At 43.6% G+C, this 20682-nt stretch overlaps 1 protein-coding gene across 11 annotated transcripts in view; it reads right to left on the bottom strand.

Moving 5' to 3' along the window:
• Window positions 1-20682, bottom strand: part of UAP1 (UDP-N-acetylglucosamine pyrophosphorylase 1) — a 46056-nt gene that overhangs the window by 10548 nt on the left and 14826 nt on the right. For 4 of the 11 annotated variants that reach the window (XR_006707032.1, XM_045456607.1, XM_045456608.1 and 1 more), the window contains exons 3-9: window positions 16342-16546; window positions 13882-14057; window positions 11882-12054; window positions 7188-7381; window positions 6134-6274; window positions 4881-5069; window positions 3722-3772 (exon numbers count right to left, since the gene is read on the bottom strand). Coding sequence is in view for 8 of the 11 variants with exons in the window: in XM_045456607.1 (XP_045312563.1) it covers window positions 3722-3772; window positions 4881-5069; window positions 6134-6274; window positions 7188-7381; window positions 11882-12054; window positions 13882-14057; window positions 16342-16546 (1129 nt within the window). In the remaining 3 variants the exon portion in view is untranslated. The remainder of the gene's footprint in view (window positions 1-3721; window positions 3773-4880; window positions 5070-6133; window positions 6275-7187; window positions 7382-11881; window positions 12055-13881; window positions 14058-16341; window positions 16547-20682) is intronic. The other 7 variants (XR_006707033.1, XM_045456610.1, XM_045456612.1 and 4 more) reach the window with 2 other exon arrangements.

Raw genomic sequence — 20682 nt, 5'->3', positions numbered from 1 at the left:
AGTGCTTCTCTGCTACTTTCACCAAAGTCTCTTTTCCAAGAGCTAAGGCAGAATGCAACCCAAGCAAAGACAAGGCCAAAGTCACCATTTGCTTCCCCTAGGTCACATTCTAACATATATATAGCTACTCGATCCTGAGTTTCTAAAAGTTTCTAAAGTTTTTAATGTAAAAGTCAATAAGCAGTGTTTTTAATATGCTTAAAGGCATGAGACCTCTCTCTAGGTTTTTCCACCGGTAGGACTGAGAGCACACAAAAACTAGTCTTTCACAACCTCAAATGGCAGCTTTCCTTTGTTTTACCAAATATGTATCCGAAGCTTTGGCGGAGTCAAAATCACAGGGCGATGCCCAAGCTTCCTTTTCTACACAGAACCATGTGGGGGCACCTGGGTGGCTCAGTCAGTTGAGCACACATCCACCTTCAGCTCAGGTCATGATCTCACAGTCCGTGACTTTGGGCCCCACCTTGGGCTCACTGCTGCCAGCCTGTCAGCACAGAGCCTGCTTGGAATCCTCTGTCCCCCCACCCCCTGCCCCTTCCCTACTTGTGACCTCTCAAAAACAAATAAATATTAAAAATAAAGAAACAGAACCATGTGGCTTGAGTTCAAGGTGTTCTAGATCCTTCTCCAGCTTGCCCTGCTACTTTTCACTCAAACCAGCCAGCTGCACACACTTTGGATTATTCCAAGTCATTCTCAACCATGTCAAATAAAAATCTGGACTATCCAAATTATACCCATCCTCCAAGATTCAGCACAAGCCCCAACCTTCCCTTGACCACTGCATCTCGTAGTGATTGCTCTCATTTATTTATACCAAAAAAATATATATATATGAGAGACGTCTGCTAGGTCACTGCCTCCTAAATAATAATAATTACTTATGTCATACATTTAACACATTAACACACACTGCCTAATGATGTTACTTAACTTTTATGCATCTTGACCTCCCAGTAGGCTTAAGAAAGGACCCTTTTCTCTTGTGAAAACTACTGCAGTAATGAAGGTCTGTGAGCAGGCCTACAAAGGTTTGCTGGCTGAACGAATAAATGAAGTACGGAGGTAGATGGCTGACAGACTAATTTGGAGAAAAGACGAATTTAAAAAATAGGGCACACATCTATCCAGATCTGTGTCAGATTCTATCAAAAGAGCTCAAGAAATCTGGTCCCGACCCTCCGGGGCAGCTCGGAGTCATATTAAACCATATGGGAAAAACAAGGACCCGTCTCACTGATGAGAGGCACACAACAGCCCCGTCCCACCAGAACCCGTGAGGAATTTGACGTCTGCCACGATCAGAAGGTGGTTTTGGACCCAAGGAACATATAGCTGACCTAAATGTAACTTCTCTTCACGTACCACAAAGAAAAGAAAGCCACTTTGAATAAAGCTGGATGCCCAGAAGGAGGAAAGACAGAAGCTCCCATCACCAAATGCAAAATCGCAGGAGATCGGCAACTTAAACCAGTGACAGTACTGTTCCCCAAGTCTTTGGCCAAGAGTACTTTTGGTAACTAACTGCTCCATAGGGGTTAAGATGAAAGCTAGAACTAATGTCACCTGGTCAAAACTCAGCACCTTGTTTCCATTCTTTCAGAGTATCTCCCAGCTGTTTCCTTTATACAAAATACCTCCTTGTCACCTCTCACTTGCAAGTAATCTTTTTCTACTCACTTGAGGACACCCTTTAGAGAGAAGAATTTCAGCAGGAACAATTTTATTTCTAAGTCCACGATCTCACTGGGGGCTCAACTTTGATTTCAGTTTAATTATTCTACAAATGGCTAAAAGGACGTCACTGGGGAGACACGTACTATATAAAAGAACCCGAACAAGAAATAGTGTTTAAAACATTTGTATCTCAACGGAGGTAGCTGGCTGCTGATTTCAGCTCTGTCATTAAGAAACTATTTCACTTTCTGAGGTTAAAAGCTGTGGCTCAGGGTGCCTGGGTGGCTCAATCGGTTAAGCCTCTAACTTTGGGACAGGTCATGAACTCAGCTCATGAGTTCAAGCCCCACGTCGGGCTCTCCACTCTCGGCACAGAGCCTGCTTCAACGCCTCTGTCTCCCTCACTCTCTGCCCCTCTTGTGTGTGTGTGCTCTTTCTTGCTCCCTCAAAAAACATACATTAAAAAAAAAAAAAAAAAGGCTGTGGCTCAGTGAGAAAGATATTTTGGGTCAAAACTCTATTTCTTAAATTATAAAAGCACCTTGCTCCTGCAGCGCCTGGGTGGTTCAGCTGGTTAAGCGAGTGACTTCGGCTCAGGTCATGATCTCACCGTTTGTGAGTTCGAGCCCCACATCAGGCTCTGCACTAACAGCTCAGAGCCTGGAGCCTGCTTTGGATTCTGTGTCTCCCTCTCTCTCTGCCCCTCCCCTGCTTGTCTGTCTCAAAAATAAATAAACGTTTAAAACAAATAAAATAAAATAAATAAATAAAATAAAAGCACCTTGTTTCCATATTTTAAAAATGATGGATGGGGCAGAAAATAACACAGTGTTCTGCATCTTGGTTCCCAAAGGCATGAAGGGCAACAGTCACCTTTGGTTCCTATAAGAAACTAGCCAGATCTGTGATCCCACTTCCTTGTCTACGGGCAAGGAGACACCGACACCGACAGGGACCCATCTCCATAGGGAAAAGGTGAGTGACACAGGCAGGAAAAAAAGGAAAAACAACCACAAGGACGAAAAAGATATCACATCCCTGTGGCTACTTCTTTTTAAAAAAAATTTTTTTTTAATGTTTATTTATTTTTGAGACAGAGAGAAACAGAGCAGGAACGGGGGAGGGTCAGAGAGAGGAAGACACAGAATCTGAGCAGACTCCGAGCTATCAGCACAGAGCCCAATGTGGGGCTCGAACTCACAGACTGTGAGATCATGACCTGAGCCGAAGCCAGACGCTCAACCAACTGAGCCACCCAGGCATCCCCCCCACCCGTGGCTACTTCTCAGATAACTCTCATCTCCAGATCCTCCACCCTGTACGTTTCCCAAATTATCTTCAACGCTTAAAACTTCTAACTAAATAACTTTTCAGACGTAGCAAGAACACCAGACTGCCTCTTTAGCTATAAGGATAATGGCTTTTGCAAACGCTATCAATACCCCGATGAGAGAGGATATGTGTTACTTCTAGCTGCAAATTATCTGCCATTCAGACAAAAAGCTTCTTTCTTTGGGCGCAGGATAAGAACTGACTAAAATTAACACACAAAATTAACACACGGAAGGGAGCTGTTAGTATGAGAAAACACTAAAAGAACAGTTTTCTCTATGTTAAGAGCCATCCGATACATCGGAGGCCGCCAGCTTTATACTGAGAGCACATCTCCAATTCAGTGAGACACCTCTTCAGAATGCTCTTCTTATCTAGCTGATGCTGGGGTCTCAACTTGCTCTCCCGGCCTGGAACTTGCCCAAGGCCTTACCCATCACTAGTGGATCTGTCACTACAGACTCAAACATCCACGTCAGATTCTCTAGTAGAGCATGCTCCCCACTGCCAGCATGCACGGAGACTCTGAGTTAGTGTCATCCCGACAGATACCGGCCACCAAGTAAGCGCAGGACACCCCCACCAAAGCTTCAACCATCCACCCGCCCCGGACCACCAAAGGGCAGAGCACTAAAGCTACAAACGCCAGTTAGTATGGAGGGAAGCACAGCCCCGTCACCATGCACTGCGGGCAGGCTGGGATATTTACTTGAGATTGACATCAGTTGTGATGGTCTCTGACTTCCCATTTGTAGCACTGCTATGTAGGAATAAATAAGCATTAATGGGAATGGAAAACAAATCAAACAATAACAATGAAGTGGAAATGCAAAATATACTTGACTGAAAGGCATGTCGATGTATGGTAAATTATAAACTTGGCAAAGGAAATCGGAAGGGGTAAAAAAAAAACTCAACGGCCAGCGACGAAGCATGAAGGACAACTGACGGGCCACAGAGCAAATCTGTTGACGAGACAGAGCCTGAATGTGGCTCCGGGCTGTGACACAGCCCAGCCCCGGCCCTGCTGGTAAAAGCACGCTCACGGACCAGTCAGCTGGCGGATGTTCTAACGTTCCCCAAGGCATTCTAGCGCTTTTGAGCATGCAGCCGGCCATTTTATCCGTTACGAACATAAATTACACGGCAGCCTGTTTTGTACGTAAGTGCACAAATATCAAATGAGTTTGAAGGGGGTAATTCTAGGTGCCGGTGAGGGTTTGATCATAAAATTCAAGAGTTAGCTTGAAAGTGCTTTCTCTTAGACTTAAATAGCTAAAAGTGCCTTCTTTTTTCTAACTTTTAAATCCCAAAACATGTCTCAAGTTTGAGTATCAGTGAATGCCAGTGCCACCCCCTTCCTTTCCCGGCGCCTCCCCCAGTGACCGTGAAGGAGCCGCGGTCGGAGGGGCAGCGGGCCGACATCTCATAGGTCGCATGTGGGTGGCGGGTCTCTGGCGGGAAGTGGCAGGTGGGGAGTCTCACAGATGGCACAAGTAGTGAGGCCACGGGCACGAGAGTGGCAACAAGCAGTGCTCTCACTCTGCGGTGCAGTGTGCCCCCGGCGGGCTTTACCCATATGGCATGCCAACAGGATTCCCTCCTGACCGCCCTTCAGCAAGAGTCATACACGGACAGGGTGGACGCGTATCCAAAACGAGAGATTCAGAAGTGATTCCTCTTTAATGGGAAGAAAAGCTATCACTCTCTTTGTAACGGGCAAAAGCCACCATACACTGGGAACTGCCCACGTCAATACTATGCTTTTTGAAAAAACATCTAGGAACAGTCAGAGGGAGAGGAGAAAGGCCCGAGGAGACAAAGTCCAGGAAGCGTCCACACACACGAGATCAGACACACTGACTTACCGAGGAATGGCTGGGAGGCGAGAGCCGTTTTCGTCTATGAAGTGGCCCCCCGCGTTGAGGACCCAGCAGTGATGAAGGGACAGCAGGGCGTGTCGCGCGGTAGTAGGATTGTCCTTCCCGTTCTGACTGTCCGCGTTCTTCAGCGGGGAAAACTCATCTTCACGTAGTACTTCATACACCACAAACTTCCTGGAGTGGAGCCATACAGGAACCACTTTATCACAAAGTTTAAAACTGCAAACACAGCTGTGATCCGTCTACACAGCTAAGCCCTGGTCCTCAACAGCTGGTCTTAACCTGATTCCAGACGAACACTGAAAGAAATCCTGCTCGTCCCTAGACTAAAGCTGGAATTCTTTTCTCCAATGCAAAAATGAGAAATTATTTTCACCCCAAACTACAAAACACTTCATCTTAAGTCAGAAAGGTCAGAAATCTTAATGCAAAACCCATGAGTATCTGTTCTGGGGGTGGGGAAGGGGGAGGCAAAAAAAGATGCCTTAGAAGCCCACAGGGGAAGATGAATCTTATACAGCTAATTCGTCTTCTGCATTTGTACACTGGCCAAATTCAGAGCCACATACCTCAGCCTCAAATGTGATCTCTGATGGAGAGCTATAGAATCTAAAGTCATGTTCTCCGAAACACGTACTTATAGGTCAGTAAGACAGCCTACGCACAAACTGGGCCAATTCCCTAGCTCAACCTTTTAGTCTCTTAGCCAAAGTAAGTGACAATTTTAACAAAATTTAACAATTTTGCAGGAGAGTCAGACAATGGACTAACGGGTGTAAAGAAAACATACAGGTTGGGGCGCCTGGGTGGCCCAGTTGGCTGAGCGTCCGGCTTCAGCTCAGGTCATGATCTCACGGTTTGCGAGTTCGAGCCCCGCGTGGGGCTCTGTGCTGACGGCTCGGAGCCTGCAGTCTGTTTCAGATTCTGTGTCTCCCTCTCTCTCTGACCCTACCCCGCTTGTGCTCTGTCTCTCTCTCTCTCAAAAATAAATAAACATTAAAATTAAAAAAAAAAAAGAAAAAAGAAAGAAAGAAACCATACGGGCAACTCAAATCATACTCCCAGGTTGGCGCTTTGAGAGAAGGATAATGAGTCTCGACAGGACACTCACAGCCACAACGCCACACCTCACATACATGCTCCCGACTGTTTGCTGAAAACAGCGTCCTGGCCTAACGGAGTGAAAAGCAACATTTCAAGACCTGTAGCTAATCTTACTGGTGCTGCTGAAAACATACTTTGCAAACTGGAAGATGTCAAAGACGAATTTTTCCATCTTTATTCCATTTGGTTTGTCTGGCTTAATTAACTGCCCCTGGGAATCCACGTAGGGAATCTTCTTTTGAGCCACATGGTGCTGCAACTGAGGTTCATAAATACTGAGTAGGGGGAAAAAAAAAAAAAAGACATAATCACTTTCCGAAGTTAAAATGCCAGAAAATCCGATAATCACACTCAGGCACAAATGCACCCACAACCTTGCTAAGACTGTCAAAGTGAAGCGCATCTGGGAAGTTTCGGTTCATGTTTAAATATGAAGTGAACAGATTTCCCTATCCACCTCCTTAGTTTGAAAAGAATCCAGTAACGATCTCCACGTTTAAGAGCACACACCACAGCTCACACCAATGTCTCTCCCGGTTTCCATGTCTTCCAAAAAAGGTTCTGTTCTTTGCCCCAACTTTCCCAACCGAGAGCCCCTGAAGTGTGGAATGGGAAGATGAGGATTGACAGTTGTTATGGACAAATCAACCAACACAGCTACAAAGCGCAGAGTGGAACGGGAGATATTGTGGAACTGGAGTCGATACCCTACAGTAAAGCTCAGGAACTTTTTGAGAAGTAAACCATCATCATGAATGTCTAAAAGCTATCACATGAAGCAGACAGTGAGAAGGTCCTTCCCTTAACAGACCGATGGATTAAAGAAGCTTCTGATGTTATGCTTTTATCCCACCATGCTGATTTCCACCCAGGCCTCTGGTTCTTTTCCCTACTGGTTCCTGAATGCTAGTCTGGGAGCCAGCTAAAATTGGGCGGGCAGCTTTTCAAAACTAGATGACCTGCGTCCACCAGCAGGAATTCTGAGGCCCTAGACGCAGGGCAGACAGGCTCCTAGAGATGTGCACCCTATCATGTGAAAACAACAACAATGTGAGATAAATTTCCACTTGATGAGGGTGATCTTCAGGGGAGAAGATGAATTCCACAGAAAAAGGACTTGGGGTGTCTTCCTCCTTCTCAAGTGACTTAGTTCCTGAGTAATGACAGAAGAATCTATCTTGCTCATACTTGACAACATCTCTCAGAAACGGGACAGTGAAGAAGTGGTTGGCAATGTTCCCCGCGTTGAACAGCAGTCGCCCGTCCGAGCTTCGTTTCTGAGCTGTTGCCAGGGAGATCTCACTATATTCCACCACCTGGTAGACTCCGTCCACTCGGCAAACCACTCCCACGGGCTCCGTAGGGTTCGTTTTCTCTACCACCTGCCCAAAGAAAGACAGCAGCAGGAAAAGGAATATAATCAAATGCGACATTGGAGATTTGCCATTTTCAAAAGCCACATCTACAGTTTTGCTTATATTGTCTTTAAGGCATTAAGTCAAAAGGAATCTCTAACTGCAGACCACCACCTACCCATCTTTATATTCTTTGACAGACTACTGTCCAACTGGAAATGAAGTAAATTATCTCCTTCCTGTTTATCACCTAACTAAACCATGGAATAGAAATGCCGTCACACACACACAGCCCAGAGGAAATCACATTTGACTGGGAATAATTAAATGAGGAGTCTACTTCCCCACAAATACCTTATTTTAATTAATTTACCCTTAACGACACTCAACGGTTGAGAATAAATGAAATGAAATTTCTCTGGGATTCATTAATACAAACATAAGGCATTTGGTCTCTCATTTTGTATTGCCTGAATCATTATTTCATTTGAAAATGGTGCTTCTTTTGTTTTCATTCATGAATACAGCATGTTCCTTGTTTTTCCAGGAGTTGGCGAGGAGATAGGGGGCGTCAAGGCAGGCAGGTCACTGGGATCTGGCTCCAACTTCAATCAGAAAAGCCTGCCCAATACTTATCTGTTTTGCATGTTAGACTTTGTCTGAAGTTGATTCTATGCTTTAAAGAAAGTTTGAAAACCAGTGACTTGATCATCTATCAATGGTTCTAGGCTGGGGGGAGCTGAGAGAAAGGTGTATACCTAAATCACAGGAAAATGTAGAATATGTAATTTAAGAAGAAAAAAAAAAACCCTCACAAGTGATTGTGATACCCCACCACCCTAATCCAACACATCACTGACCTAAATGAAATGTTCAGAAGAAAATTACGTTAAGCACTGTGTGAGATGCGCTAAAATAAAATCAAGATTCAGACGAGATGAATACCCGACAGAAGATTCAAACAACGGGAAGGTTTTAAAGAGACTGCTGTCTGCCCTGTTCAACTAGCAATCCAGCATGCTTTGGAGTAGTTTGAAAAATCTGTCCCCAAACTAAAAAGTCTATCCTAAGCATACATGAAATCCACATCAATAAAGTTAAAACTTTTCCTCCGCAATTGATTTCTTAAAATAAACCCGGCCAGCGGCAGTCTCCTCCAGACAACTAAAGCCACCATTGAGGACTTCGTTTACACAGCAATTACAGCGACAGGCGCAGAGTCTAGCTCGGTGAGGCAGGGCTACCGGGCACGGAAGTCCGCTGTGTGGTTTCACTGTTTGCCACCCTGAAAGGAGCACACTGTTCAATTTTCTACCAAGGAAGTGGATTACACTGGGGGGAAACATACAACAAAATGATTTCCATCAATCACAGGCCTATGTGCAATTCTAATCTCTCAACCCCTCACCCTCACCACCTCCACAGTTGGGGGTCTCACTAGACACGGAATTTGGAATGGAGTCCTCTCGCTCCCATTTAAACCTACACACACACACACACACACGATTTTCCAGTCACCTCTGTGTGCCCCTACTCCGACCAGCCATAGAGAACAAACCTGAGCACATTCACACTTTACGGTTCCCAAGCGTTAATCTGTCAGTGAAAGATGTACTTCTATGACAACTCTTGACCCTCCAAATATTACAAAAGTCTAGATTACAGAAGAATGCATTTGCAAACTGCGTAAACGGAAAGTCAGTTTCCATTACACAGAAAGTTATACAGCACAAAATTAAGAAGTTTGCTTGACTTTCTCCAAGGGAAATCCTGAAAAGCTGAGTTTGAAGTACCACTCCAAGCTCCAAGTTCAAGCTCAAAGCTCAAGCAACTGCTCTACAGAGTGACGACCTCCAGTTAACAATGGTTCCTGCCCTGTTAGCGCTGGGCTTCTGCAAACCACCGCTCTGAGTCTTTTCTCAAGGTTCCCACTCCATGAAAAATACTGAATTCCTGAATTCACAAAGATGGGAGCCTTTTAAAGAAGTAATGAAAAGAATTCCACTACCACACTATGAATAACTCCCTAATTCAGATGTTCGTAAAAATATATCTCGACATCTTGGTTTTCAATTAAAACAAAAAGGGTGGGAGGGCAGATTACATAAAGGCTTTCTGCCATTTCTAAAAGTTTTTAACATACACCCAGTCTTACCGCAATTTGACAACGGAGTAGTCCATCTGACTACATAGTCACTCACTGAGTGACTTCTGCATTATGTTCCAGACACAGAACTAAGCAGGAGGACTCAGAGTCCTGGAGAACCCACAGGTGGTGGTGAAGAGGGACAGGTTATACCTGTATCTCTGTGTGACCAGTATACTCACAAATAGTAGCACATCTAATTTCAAGGTTTTTAAGCTGTCGGCAAAAACGTAATCACTCCAAAGAGTTTGGTTTTATAATGTGATAGCATACTACAACTAGGAGTTGGGGAATGTGAATTCTAATCCTGTTTCTGTGAATGGGGATGAATGACCTTGAGCCTGGAGCTCACTTAGAACTGGGCCTCAGAGTGCTCGTTTCTGTGATCAAAGGGGCTGATGAGATGATCTCTGAGGTTCTTTCCAGGTTCACCACTCGGATCGTATAGAATTTAAATTGACCTGAAGCCCAGAGCAGCAAAATTAAAGTTTCTGTTTTAGAAGGAAGAGTGACACCAAGCGGAGCAAAGTCAGAAATACAGTCTAGTTATTTTTTTTTTTTTTAAGGCTCAGCTACTTAAAATGCCCTGTTTCTATTATAATTTAATAATCATTTACAATACAGTGCAGATACTCATACAGTATTAAAACAGAGAGAGGTCTTAAATAACAGAACCAACTTTCTATTTTCAGAGTCTAGAAGAGTCTTACTGGGGTCTACCAGTTTAATTTCTCTAAACCCGCACTGGTAAATTTAAAACTTCAGCTTTTATGGCTTTGCATTAGATTTACAGATTAATTTTAAGAGAAATGACATCTTTATAATAGAAAATATCTCAAACCAAAGCTAAGATATGCTTTTTATGGTATGCTTTTTAAATCCAAATATTTCAAATTTACATCTAATCTGTTTGTGTCAGAAGCCTGTATTATATAGCTTTTGCTTTTGGCAGAAAGGTCTTCCCTTCATGTATTTTTTTCTTCTAACATTTTTATGGGTTTTTTTTTATATTTAACTTTGTAATCCATTTGAAACTGATTTGGTATGAGCTTTGAGGATGAGATTTTACTTTATTTTCAGCCAGTTATCTCATTCATTTCCCCCACCGATCTGAAATGCCATGTGTTTACATACAGCGTCCTTACGTGTACATGGATTGATTTCTGACTGCTCTATTCTGTTCCATCAATCCGTCACTCTACTCTGGTTTCAGGACTCTTTTTTTTATGTACAACCCATTTTAATACCTGGTAGACTGTCTCCAACCCTCCTCCCTCCTTCTCACCTTCTCTCAGCATTTTCCTGGCCATATTTACATGTTTTTTCCAAAGTTTACGATCATTTTGTTAAGTGTCCCCCAAATAGTCTCACTGGGACTTTGACCAAAATTGTGTTATACTTTAATTTGGTGAGAACTGATACTTTTATAGATTTCCAGAAAACAAGTATTGGTATTAATATTTTTAAATCTTTCGCAGTGTTTTCATGTTCTCTATTTTTTCCTAGAAACACGACACGTTTTGTTCACTGCCACATAGGCATGCCTCCTATATCATCATCTGTGCAACTAAAACAATGTTGAAAAGAAAGTGGCAAGACCAGTCTTGTCACATGGCGATACAGACCTCCCCGCTTTTTCCCACCCACCCCGTCTATCTTAATATTAATGTGTTATGTTGATGGCTGTCAAGCAGTTAACAATCTCCTTCATTGCCCTTCTCTGCACATTTCCATCTTAATCATAAGATTACCACGAGGTAGCTTGTCAAATGCCTTGCTGAAATCTACATCTGCTATTCCCACCATACTTCCCTTCCTCCTACTCCAGCAACTTTGTCACTGGAAGAAAGTAGGTTAATCTGATCAAATACAACTTGATATTTTTTTAACTTTTTTTAATGTTTATTTCTGAGAGAGAGAGAGAGAGAGAGAGAGAGAAGGCGCAAGTAGGGGAGGGGCAGACAGAGAGGGAGACAAAGAATCAGAAGCACGCTCCAGGCTCTGAGCTGGCAGCACAGAGCCCGACATGGGGCTCAAACCCACGAAGTGCAAGATCATGACCCGAGCCGAAGTTGGACACTTAACCCACTGAGCCACCCAGGCGCCCCAAACACAGCTTGATATTAACGAATCCATCCCAGGCCTAGTGATGATCATTCACTTTCCCAGTACTTAACAAATCATCCACACACAAGCACAGAACATTATTTCAAGAACCAAAAGCTGCCAATTTAAGAGAAAAAGTAGGTGGGGGATAATTTAGTTACTGGAGAGAGAGAAAATATTCCAATCACCCTAATAATTCTAGTTTGAGTCCTGGAATATACATTCTGACAGAGCAAATCCACCTAGAGCCTCGCTACGGTTGGGAAAGGTGTTACCTTTGCACCACAATCTGCTCCTTTCTGGATGCAGAAGCCAATGAACCGGGGGTCTGCCACTTTCACTAGGATGTTGTCAACACAGTAGACGTGAATGCTCCAAATGCCTCTCTGTTCCATGTCCTCCACGATATTCTGGGCTGCAAGCGCCCGATAAAGACCACCATTCCCATCTGGGAAATAAAAGAGCCCATTAGTAGCACACCAAAACCCATTCAGAAGGTACCCCCAAACTGTTACCTGGGTTAATGCCGTCAAACTGGGGTGAAGAGCTCTGAAAAGCAGTTTTACATCACAGTGTCAAGAAAAGTATCCGTAAGGAAGAATGGGGGTGTCAAAATATTAGACTACATGACTGTGAAAGTAATCTAGCAGAACTGAGAGAATAACATTAATGCAGGGCCAGGCAACCCAAAGACCATACTTCTCTTTTTAACTCAGCCCTTTTAACCATTTAGCCCATAATACATTGGGAAATGTAAAATTATTTATCAAGTAATGATGATTTCATCACATCTCAAGCGTTGCTAATATTTGTACGATTCAAGTTAGCTCTGTGTTTACAGCGCCATCACTGACAATTTCCCCCATCTCAAAAATAAAAATACATGAGCATATTATACCAAATAACTCATTAGGAAACCAGGTTAATATGAAGGTCAGATTTAAAACAAATATAGGTAAAAGCCTCTTCTTTCACATCTATTTTTAGTGCTGCTTTAATGTACTTCTTCCATCAACACTCGCAGCCTCAGCTTGAAAAACTGGACAACTCTGGGGCACCTGGGTGGTTCAGTCAGTTAAGCGTCCAACTTCGGCTCAGGTCATGATCTCGTGGTTTGTGGGTTCGAGCCCCGCGTCAGGCTCTGTGCTGACCGCTCAGAGCCTGGAGCCTGCTCTGGATTCTATGTCTCCCTCTCTCTCTGCCCCTCCCCTGCTCTTTCTCTCTCTCTCAAAAATAAATAAACATCAAAAAAAAATTTTTTTTTAATTGGACAACTTCACAAAAATAAAGCTAAAAATAAAGTGTTCCATAATTAAGAAGGAAAGAAAGCATTAAGATGACACAAAAATCTATGACTGGAGACTACCACCGTTAACACTATTATTTGTCCCCTTTCAACCTTTCCTCCAAGCAAAGATTCACATAGATATGAATCTGTCCACACGATTATTTTCTAGTGGGGATCACAGTCAGGGTCGCTGCATGTGTCTACACTGGCAGCGTGCCGACGGGTCTAGGATCCTCTAGCAGGCTGCAGCGGGCACACGCCACCTGCAGGCGCTCAGAGCGGTGGCCCAGCCATACTGGGCATGCAGCGTCACGCTTCCCATCGAAAGTTAACCTGAAACTACTTCTCTGTGTCATTTAGGTCTCCACAGTTGTTTTAGGACAGTTTGAGAACCATTACTATCGATAAACGACAATTTAACCTCTTATTTATGAAACAGCAAACGGTTCCCAATCTTTCACTACGAGAAGTAATGCAGCCATGAACTCTGCTGATGTAAAACACTGGGCAAAGACACCGAGTACCCCGCACGCTGCCCAAGTTGCTCTCGCGGGCAGACATTCACACTGTGACAGTGTACCATGTCACCCGCTGGTATTTTCAGTTTTTTTAAATCATTACCAAATGGGGATACAATTTTAAATATGAATTAAACATTGATTTTTTTAAATCCAAATCACTGGGGTGCCTGGGTGGCTCAGTCGGTTAAGCATCCGACTTCAGCTCAGGTCATGATTTCATGGTCCATGGGTTCAAGCCCCACATCAGGCTCTGTGCTGACAGCGTGGAGCCTGGAGCCTGCTTCGGATTCTGTGTCTCCCTCTCTCTCTGCCCCTCCCCCACTCATGCTCACATGCGCGCGCACTCTCTCTCTCTCAAAAATGAATACACATTTTAAAAACTTTTTTAAAAAAAGGAAGAAAACCAAATGGAAGGACTTACGTTACTACCATTTCTAGTCACCCTTAAATAAGCATGCTTACAAACCTGGAGCCATAGAAACCTTGTTCTTGTCTTCCAAAATAATCTTCCCATCAAAACTCATAGCAGGGAGCATTCCCTGCTGAAAAAAGATTACATTCTCTTTTTTCAAACCAAAGTACTTGTGCTTTGTGAAGAATTCCTTTGTAGATTCCATTGTTCTGCCACTGGTCATTATATACCTTGCAAGAGAAAAGTAGACCTTCTAAGCCATAGGGTCATGTGAATCAGGGCACAATTCAATCTTGTCTATTTTCTAAGCTAAAAAAAAAAAAAAAAATCACTGAGCACACTGCCTCTTTGTTCTGACCTCCTTCATCCTCTTCCTGGATAAGGGAGCATTAGCGGCTACCCATGGGGAATTTCTTCCAGTAATTTCATCAACCTTTACATGTAAAATACGTCTATGTGACAATATTACACGTACCTCCTGCAACAGAGAGCCTGTAACTGGTTTAAATAAACATTTTAGAACTCTGTGAAAGGTATATTCTAAATTTAAAACTCCTGTTGTAAATAAATAGGGAGAAAAGGGTAAATGTAATACAGTGTGATGATCTCTTTTGGTTCTTTTCACTAAAGTTTTGAAATGTAATCTGGGCTCTGCTCACCCTCCATTTAAAATCATAAAAGTGTAATTATACTCTCTGTTTTCACAAAAATCCAACCCCCGCTAGTATGGCAAAGGAGAAAAAAACCCTATCTAAAACCACAATTAGTGACTATAGTAGCTCCTGCCCTTACTAAAATGTAAACCACATACATATAAGGAGGGATTTTTGTCCGTTTTGGTTGCTGGTCTATCCCCAGTACCTAGAAGGAGGTATGCAGTATCTGTTGAATGAATAAAGAAAATGGTATAATTTCCCACCATACTAGGTATCTGTCTACTTAACAAATTATCCTGGGTATTTTGAACTTTGACTACAAAGAGGTGGCTAAATCACTCTGCAGCAGAAAAGCACAGAGATCCTGAGCTGTGAGGAAGAAGAGGGAAGAAAATCCAACACGATGGTGGGAACCAGGGCCTTAAACAGAATACCGGCCACTCAGAACACAGACGTCCCGCAAAACCCCCCGAAGGACTCAAGATGAAATAAACAGTTTATGGCCAATACTCATCTTGAGAAGAGCTAGCAAAGCTGGGAAATTTACCAACAGCCTATTTTTAAAGGCATCACAGAGCTACAGAAGCAACATGGATGGGAACTAAAATTCCAGACAGTGAGAATCTTTCCAAGAGGGGCTAAGGATACGCAGCTGCTGCCTTTTCCTGGGGGTATTTGCCGACTTGGGATACAGGCTAGTGGTAGGAACTCCAGCTTGGACCAGGCAGAAGGAGAGAGAAACCAACAGAGCTTTGGTTGGGTCACATGGGGCTAAAATAACAAGATCAGGGACTTGAGGGATCTCAAACACACAGCTGGTTTCCCCCTCAAAATGTATTTGCAAAGCTGCTCTGGGAAAGAGATTTAAGAGCCAAATCAAAAACTTTTACAAAGCAGAGCAGAATTTCCCATAGTCTCTTGGTGCTCAGGACACCGACACTGGCCAGCAGGCCCTGGGGATCCAGCATGGCCCCCAGCAGAGAAATCAGTGGGGCTTTCAGCTGGTGTTGTGTGGGAAGGGTGGGCTGTGGGGAGAGCGAGATAGCCTGGTACTTAAGGATAGGGGTTTCTAAACTGTGAGAACTCCTGGAGTGCCCAGAGCAGCGACTAAAAATAGACTTGTATCACATCATCATGAAATTTCAGATGCCGTAGATAAGAAGAGACCTTAGATGCTGGCCGGGGGGGGGGGGGGGGGGGGGGGTGTGCAGGGAGAGACCAGGAAACAGAATGACAATGGACCTGTCAACAACAATGATGGAAACAACACAGCAAGACCTTCAAATTTCAGAGGGAAACGGATTTTCAATTAGAAATTTATACATAGCGGGGCACCTGGGTGGCTCAGTCATTTAAGCATCTGACTTTGGGTCAGGTCATGATCTTACGGTTTGTGGGTTCGAGCCCCGCATCGGGCTCTGTGCTGCCAGCTCAGAGCCTGGAGCCTGCTTCCGATTCTGTGTCTCCCTCTCTCTCTGCCCCTCCCTTGCTCGTGCTCGCTCTCTCTCACTCTCTCTCACACACACAAAATAAATTTAAAAAATTTCTTTAAAGAAATTTATAGTCAAACTACCAATCAGTATCAAGTTTCTTTTTCTACACTGAGAAAACCCAATGAGTCCCTAGAGGTACTCAGGTAGGGATGTAAAAGTCGGAGGTGAATATATGTTGTGCATTAAGGCTACAATGATCATCTATCTAATTATACTACAGATTACTTTTAGACAGTAAATTACAGCTCCTGGGAAAACCATTAGTAACAGGAAACATGTCTGCTTATGAATAAAGTCTACGTGTATTTTGAATATCATAGACCAATACATGTTCACACACTCTCCCTTAATGAGGCATATCTTACCATGGAATGATACATTTGCTGCCATGGTATTTTTCAGCTAACTGTTGAAGCTTCAGGATACGCTCCGCCTGAATCTGAAAAAGCGTCTTGTGAGACGGCAAACCAACATCATACATTCCCTTGGGATATGCAACACCAAGTCTCGTCCCCTGCCCGCCAGCTAGAAGGAGAACTGCCACTTTGTTCTGAGAAATCTGGAAAAGTCCTGGAAAAGAAAACACTTGTATCACAAAACCTCCATAATTCAGCATTTAGGATTTCTCATATAAAAAGTAGCAGCAAAGAATCACCCTATTTGCCTAAGGCAAAAAGAACAAGAAATAATCATCAATAACTATAGCTATCTTGTTAATGAAAACATTTTTACTATTAAAAAATTGTAGAACTCGGGGGGCACCTGGGTGGCTCAGGTCATGATCTCACAGTTCATGAGTTCGAGCTCCGCATCGGGCTCTGTGCTGACAGCTCAGAGCCTGGAGCCTGCTTCGGATTCTGTGTCTCCCTCTTCTCTGCCCCTCCCCCACTCACACTCTGTCTCTCTCAAAAATAAATATACATCAAAAAAAAAATTTTTTTTTAATTATAGAACTCAACCAGACACCAAATAATGAATAATATGCTTTAATGAGTTAATAACTTTTTTTCCAGTAACATCACAAGGCAAAGCCCAACAGAAGGTCTTACAAGTACCTGACCACTTATTAGATGTGGCAAGTCAAGAGAAAGGATAAAAGAAGATACCCAGGCTTCAGGATAAATGATGATGGTACTAAATTACCTCCAGCCCTATAAATCGATCAGTAATAAACAATTAACTCATCAATGAGCATGCAAACTTACCAGACACACCAACCTCCAGTAAATGTACAGAAAAGAAACCCGCAGGAAAGCAAGGCAGTATGGTCGTCAAGAAGGCAGGACGCCTGGGTTTGCAACCTAACTCAACTGAAAAAGCTTAGAGGATCTGGCTGCAAAAAGGCAGCAGGAGGCTGTGGGGGGTGATGGAAATGTTCTATATCTTGACTGGGGTGGAGGTTACATGAGTGTATAAATACGGCGAAAGCTCCTAAAACTAGTGCATTTGATTGTATGTAATTATTCATTAACAGAATGGATTAAGATGCACCTGTGTTGGAGGATTTTTAAGGGCCATCTACACCAGCTCACAAGAATGTGAAACTCAGTCTTTCTGTTGATGATTTAGTTCTGTTGCCTGCAAGCCTGTCGGTCTTCATCAGCTGAATACTCAGCAGTAGGTAAGAACCAAACATAACGCCTGGATAAGAATATTATTCTCTGAATTAAAGTAATTCAAGATGGATTTAAGATCCAAATGCAAACACGTAAAACTGTAAATGTTACTAACCACAGAGGCTCTCGGTTTGAATTTAAAACAAAAAAACCAAAAACAAAATCTTGCCCTCTGTGGTTTCTAAGAGCCATCTCATTATGCGAAGCCCGGACCAGGTCAGCATCACAAGGCAAAGGAGCTTGTGGGGAGAGGCAACACAGAAGCTGGGTCTCTGGGAAGCGAGAAAAGCCGGAAAATGCCAGATGAGATAAAGCAATGGTTGATGGGTTTTGTTCTTGTTTTCTGAATCTCACACTTGCCTTAAAATCCTCAGACCTGTGCACAAAGCTTGTCACTACCCAGAACTGCACACCGGCCCAGAGAGAGCAGTGGTAGCCAGCATCTATTATTATTATTTTTATATCCCTAGTGACACAGGTTTGTCTGATTCACCAACTTTGTCTTTACACTTTTGATGTATTAATGAGGCCTTCCGAAAGCTAATATGCTAGTATATCAAGAACGTAAAGAAATATTCTAAACAAATCCACTGTAAAATCCAAACTTTCCCCAGTCCTAATTCTACAACCTATCTTCAGTAGGAAATACGTATAACCCAAGGATAGGATACAGCAACTATCCAGCTATCAAAAAACTTAAAAGGACATTGGATATCCCCATAACTTTCACTTCTGATGTGAAGCTAACCTCAGCTACCCGAGACCTAATTTTCTCTCTTGCTTCCTTGCCCAGAGACAGAACTGTCTTTTTTTTTTTTTTTTTTTTTTTAATGTTTACTTTTGAGAGAGACGGAGACAGAGCACAAACAGGGGAGGGGCAGAGAGAGAGAGGGAGACACAGAATCTGAAGCAGGCTCCAAGCTGTCAGCACAGAGCCAGATGCGGGGCTCCAACTCACGAACCTGGAGATCATGACCTGAACCAAAGTCGGAGGGGCCGACTAAGCCACCCAGGCGCCCCCAGAACTGTCTTTTTATACTCTCCATGGCATTTCATTGTACCCTATCAGAGTCTGATAATAAGATCTGGAGTAACATGAGACCCTAACTAGTAACCGTAATCGAAGAGGTAGGTCTAATTTCCCCCACGTCAGAGATAACAGGCTCAGAAAAATTAAAGGTCTTGCCCAAGGTCACAACACTAGGAAAGCTGAATAAGGCTTGGAACCTCACCCTGTATTCGCCACGCACTACACTGCCCCCAGCCTCTCTCTTCACACCCAAACACTGAACAGATAGATACATTACAGCGCCGTAATTTTTAGGGTGTAAACTTCCCTTCCTATCTCTTTCTCGCCCTTCTCTTTTCCACTGAATTCATGAGAAGTGCACTTTTTTTTTTTAATCTCTCTTACCTACCACCCCACAAGGAAAAGCCGCAGGGTCGAGCCCCACATTCTCCAAAATTTGCCAAACACTGACATCTCTAACAGCACCCCACATCTGTGTCCCCCTGAAGCAAGCACCACAGCCCCCAATGTAACAAAGACTGAGATGAAGTGAAGCATTCCGAAGGGAGCAGGGACAACACAAGGCAGGTTTGAAAACGGTTTTACATTTGGTTATTCCCTGAGCTATCAAAGAAACCACGGTTTCTAGGGAAGAAATTTAATTCTGCTGTCACTGACCCAAAAAGCATTATTTTAATGAAATACAGGGCCATAATCCCTTACACCTAATTCCGTGGGTCAGATTTGCTGACTCTTGACTTCAGCTCAGATCATGATCCCACGTTTCAAGGGTTTGAGCCCCGCATCAGGCTCTGCACTGGAGCCTGCTTGGGATTCTCTTTCTCTCCCTCTCTCTCTGACACATGTGTGCATGCTCTCTCTCTCTCAAAAAAAAAATAAACTTTATCAAAAAAAAAAAAAAAAGATCTGCTTCAGAAGGCAGAACTCTTCAAACTGTAGAAAATGAAATATAGTATATACACAGCATTCTATGTTACCTCCAGCAAATCTGAGACTGGACCCTGTAATCCCATTAAGTGGGATAAATAAAGTTCATCAATAGTTTTGTGTCTGTTCGGGGCGCCTGGGTGGCTCAGTCAGTTAAGCGTCCGACTTTGGCTCAGGTCATGATTTCACGGTTCGTGGGTTCAAGCTCTGCATCGGGCTCTGCGCTGACAGCTCAGAGCCCAGGGCCTACTTCAGATTCTGTGTCTCCATTTCTCTCTGCCCCACCCCTGCTCACACTCTGTCTCTGTCTGTCTCTCAAAAATAAATGTTGAAAAAAAAAAAGTTTCATGTCTGTTCAAGTTTGGTTTTGCTGCAAACCAGGCTTTGCACCATTTCAGAACTGCAGATAAATAACTTTGGTCTGTCAGAACCCTCACATACCTCCAAAGGTGTCAGAATCAGAAATATTTCTAAACATCTTCAAAAAAAGTCCCAGATAAATATTGTGGACACAGAGGCCTTTGTTCTCTTTGTCGTATTTATTTTCTTCACGGAGCACATGTGTTTTAAGTTGTTTCATTGTTAATGTGGCTCTAGTCCTCCTTTCTGATGTCTTTCTTTTATCTTCAGTCCCAAGGTCAATTATCTCCCTCAGCCACCTTGCCCATGAATGGTAAGAGACTGCTCCCGGAGCCAGCCCCAAGTCCCAGCCCCAAGTCCCAGCCCCATGTCCCAGCTCAGGTCACCTGATGACCACCCAACACCTACCAGTGCTTTCCACAGGCTCTAACCAGTTATCGCAGTATCACGGTCTACACTTCTCTCTTCCCTGGATGAGTTCCCTAAAGCACTGCTTCATTCCAGTTCTCCAAAGTGTTCAGTTTTACAGCTCTCTACACAGCAGCTCACAATGGCCTCCTTCTTTATTCAAATACATGCTTCCTAAGCCCCAGCCTGCCATGCTTTCTTCAATCTTTTTCCCGTCTGCAGACCTGATTACCCATCCCATCACTGTGACCGAATAGCAGCACTGAGATTATGCCCGCGGGGTGTACGACCGTGGGCGGATCCACGTTCAAGTCTCATCTCCGTGGGACCACAGCTCTTCCAATGAGTTACAACACAATCCGCAC

This window comes from Leopardus geoffroyi, chromosome C3 (assembly GCF_018350155.1).
Source record: "Leopardus geoffroyi isolate Oge1 chromosome C3, O.geoffroyi_Oge1_pat1.0, whole genome shotgun sequence".
Taxonomy (NCBI): domain Eukaryota; kingdom Metazoa; phylum Chordata; class Mammalia; order Carnivora; family Felidae; genus Leopardus; species Leopardus geoffroyi.
Note: the sequence above shows the minus strand (reverse complement) of the source record. Positions and strands in the feature narration are given on the sequence as shown.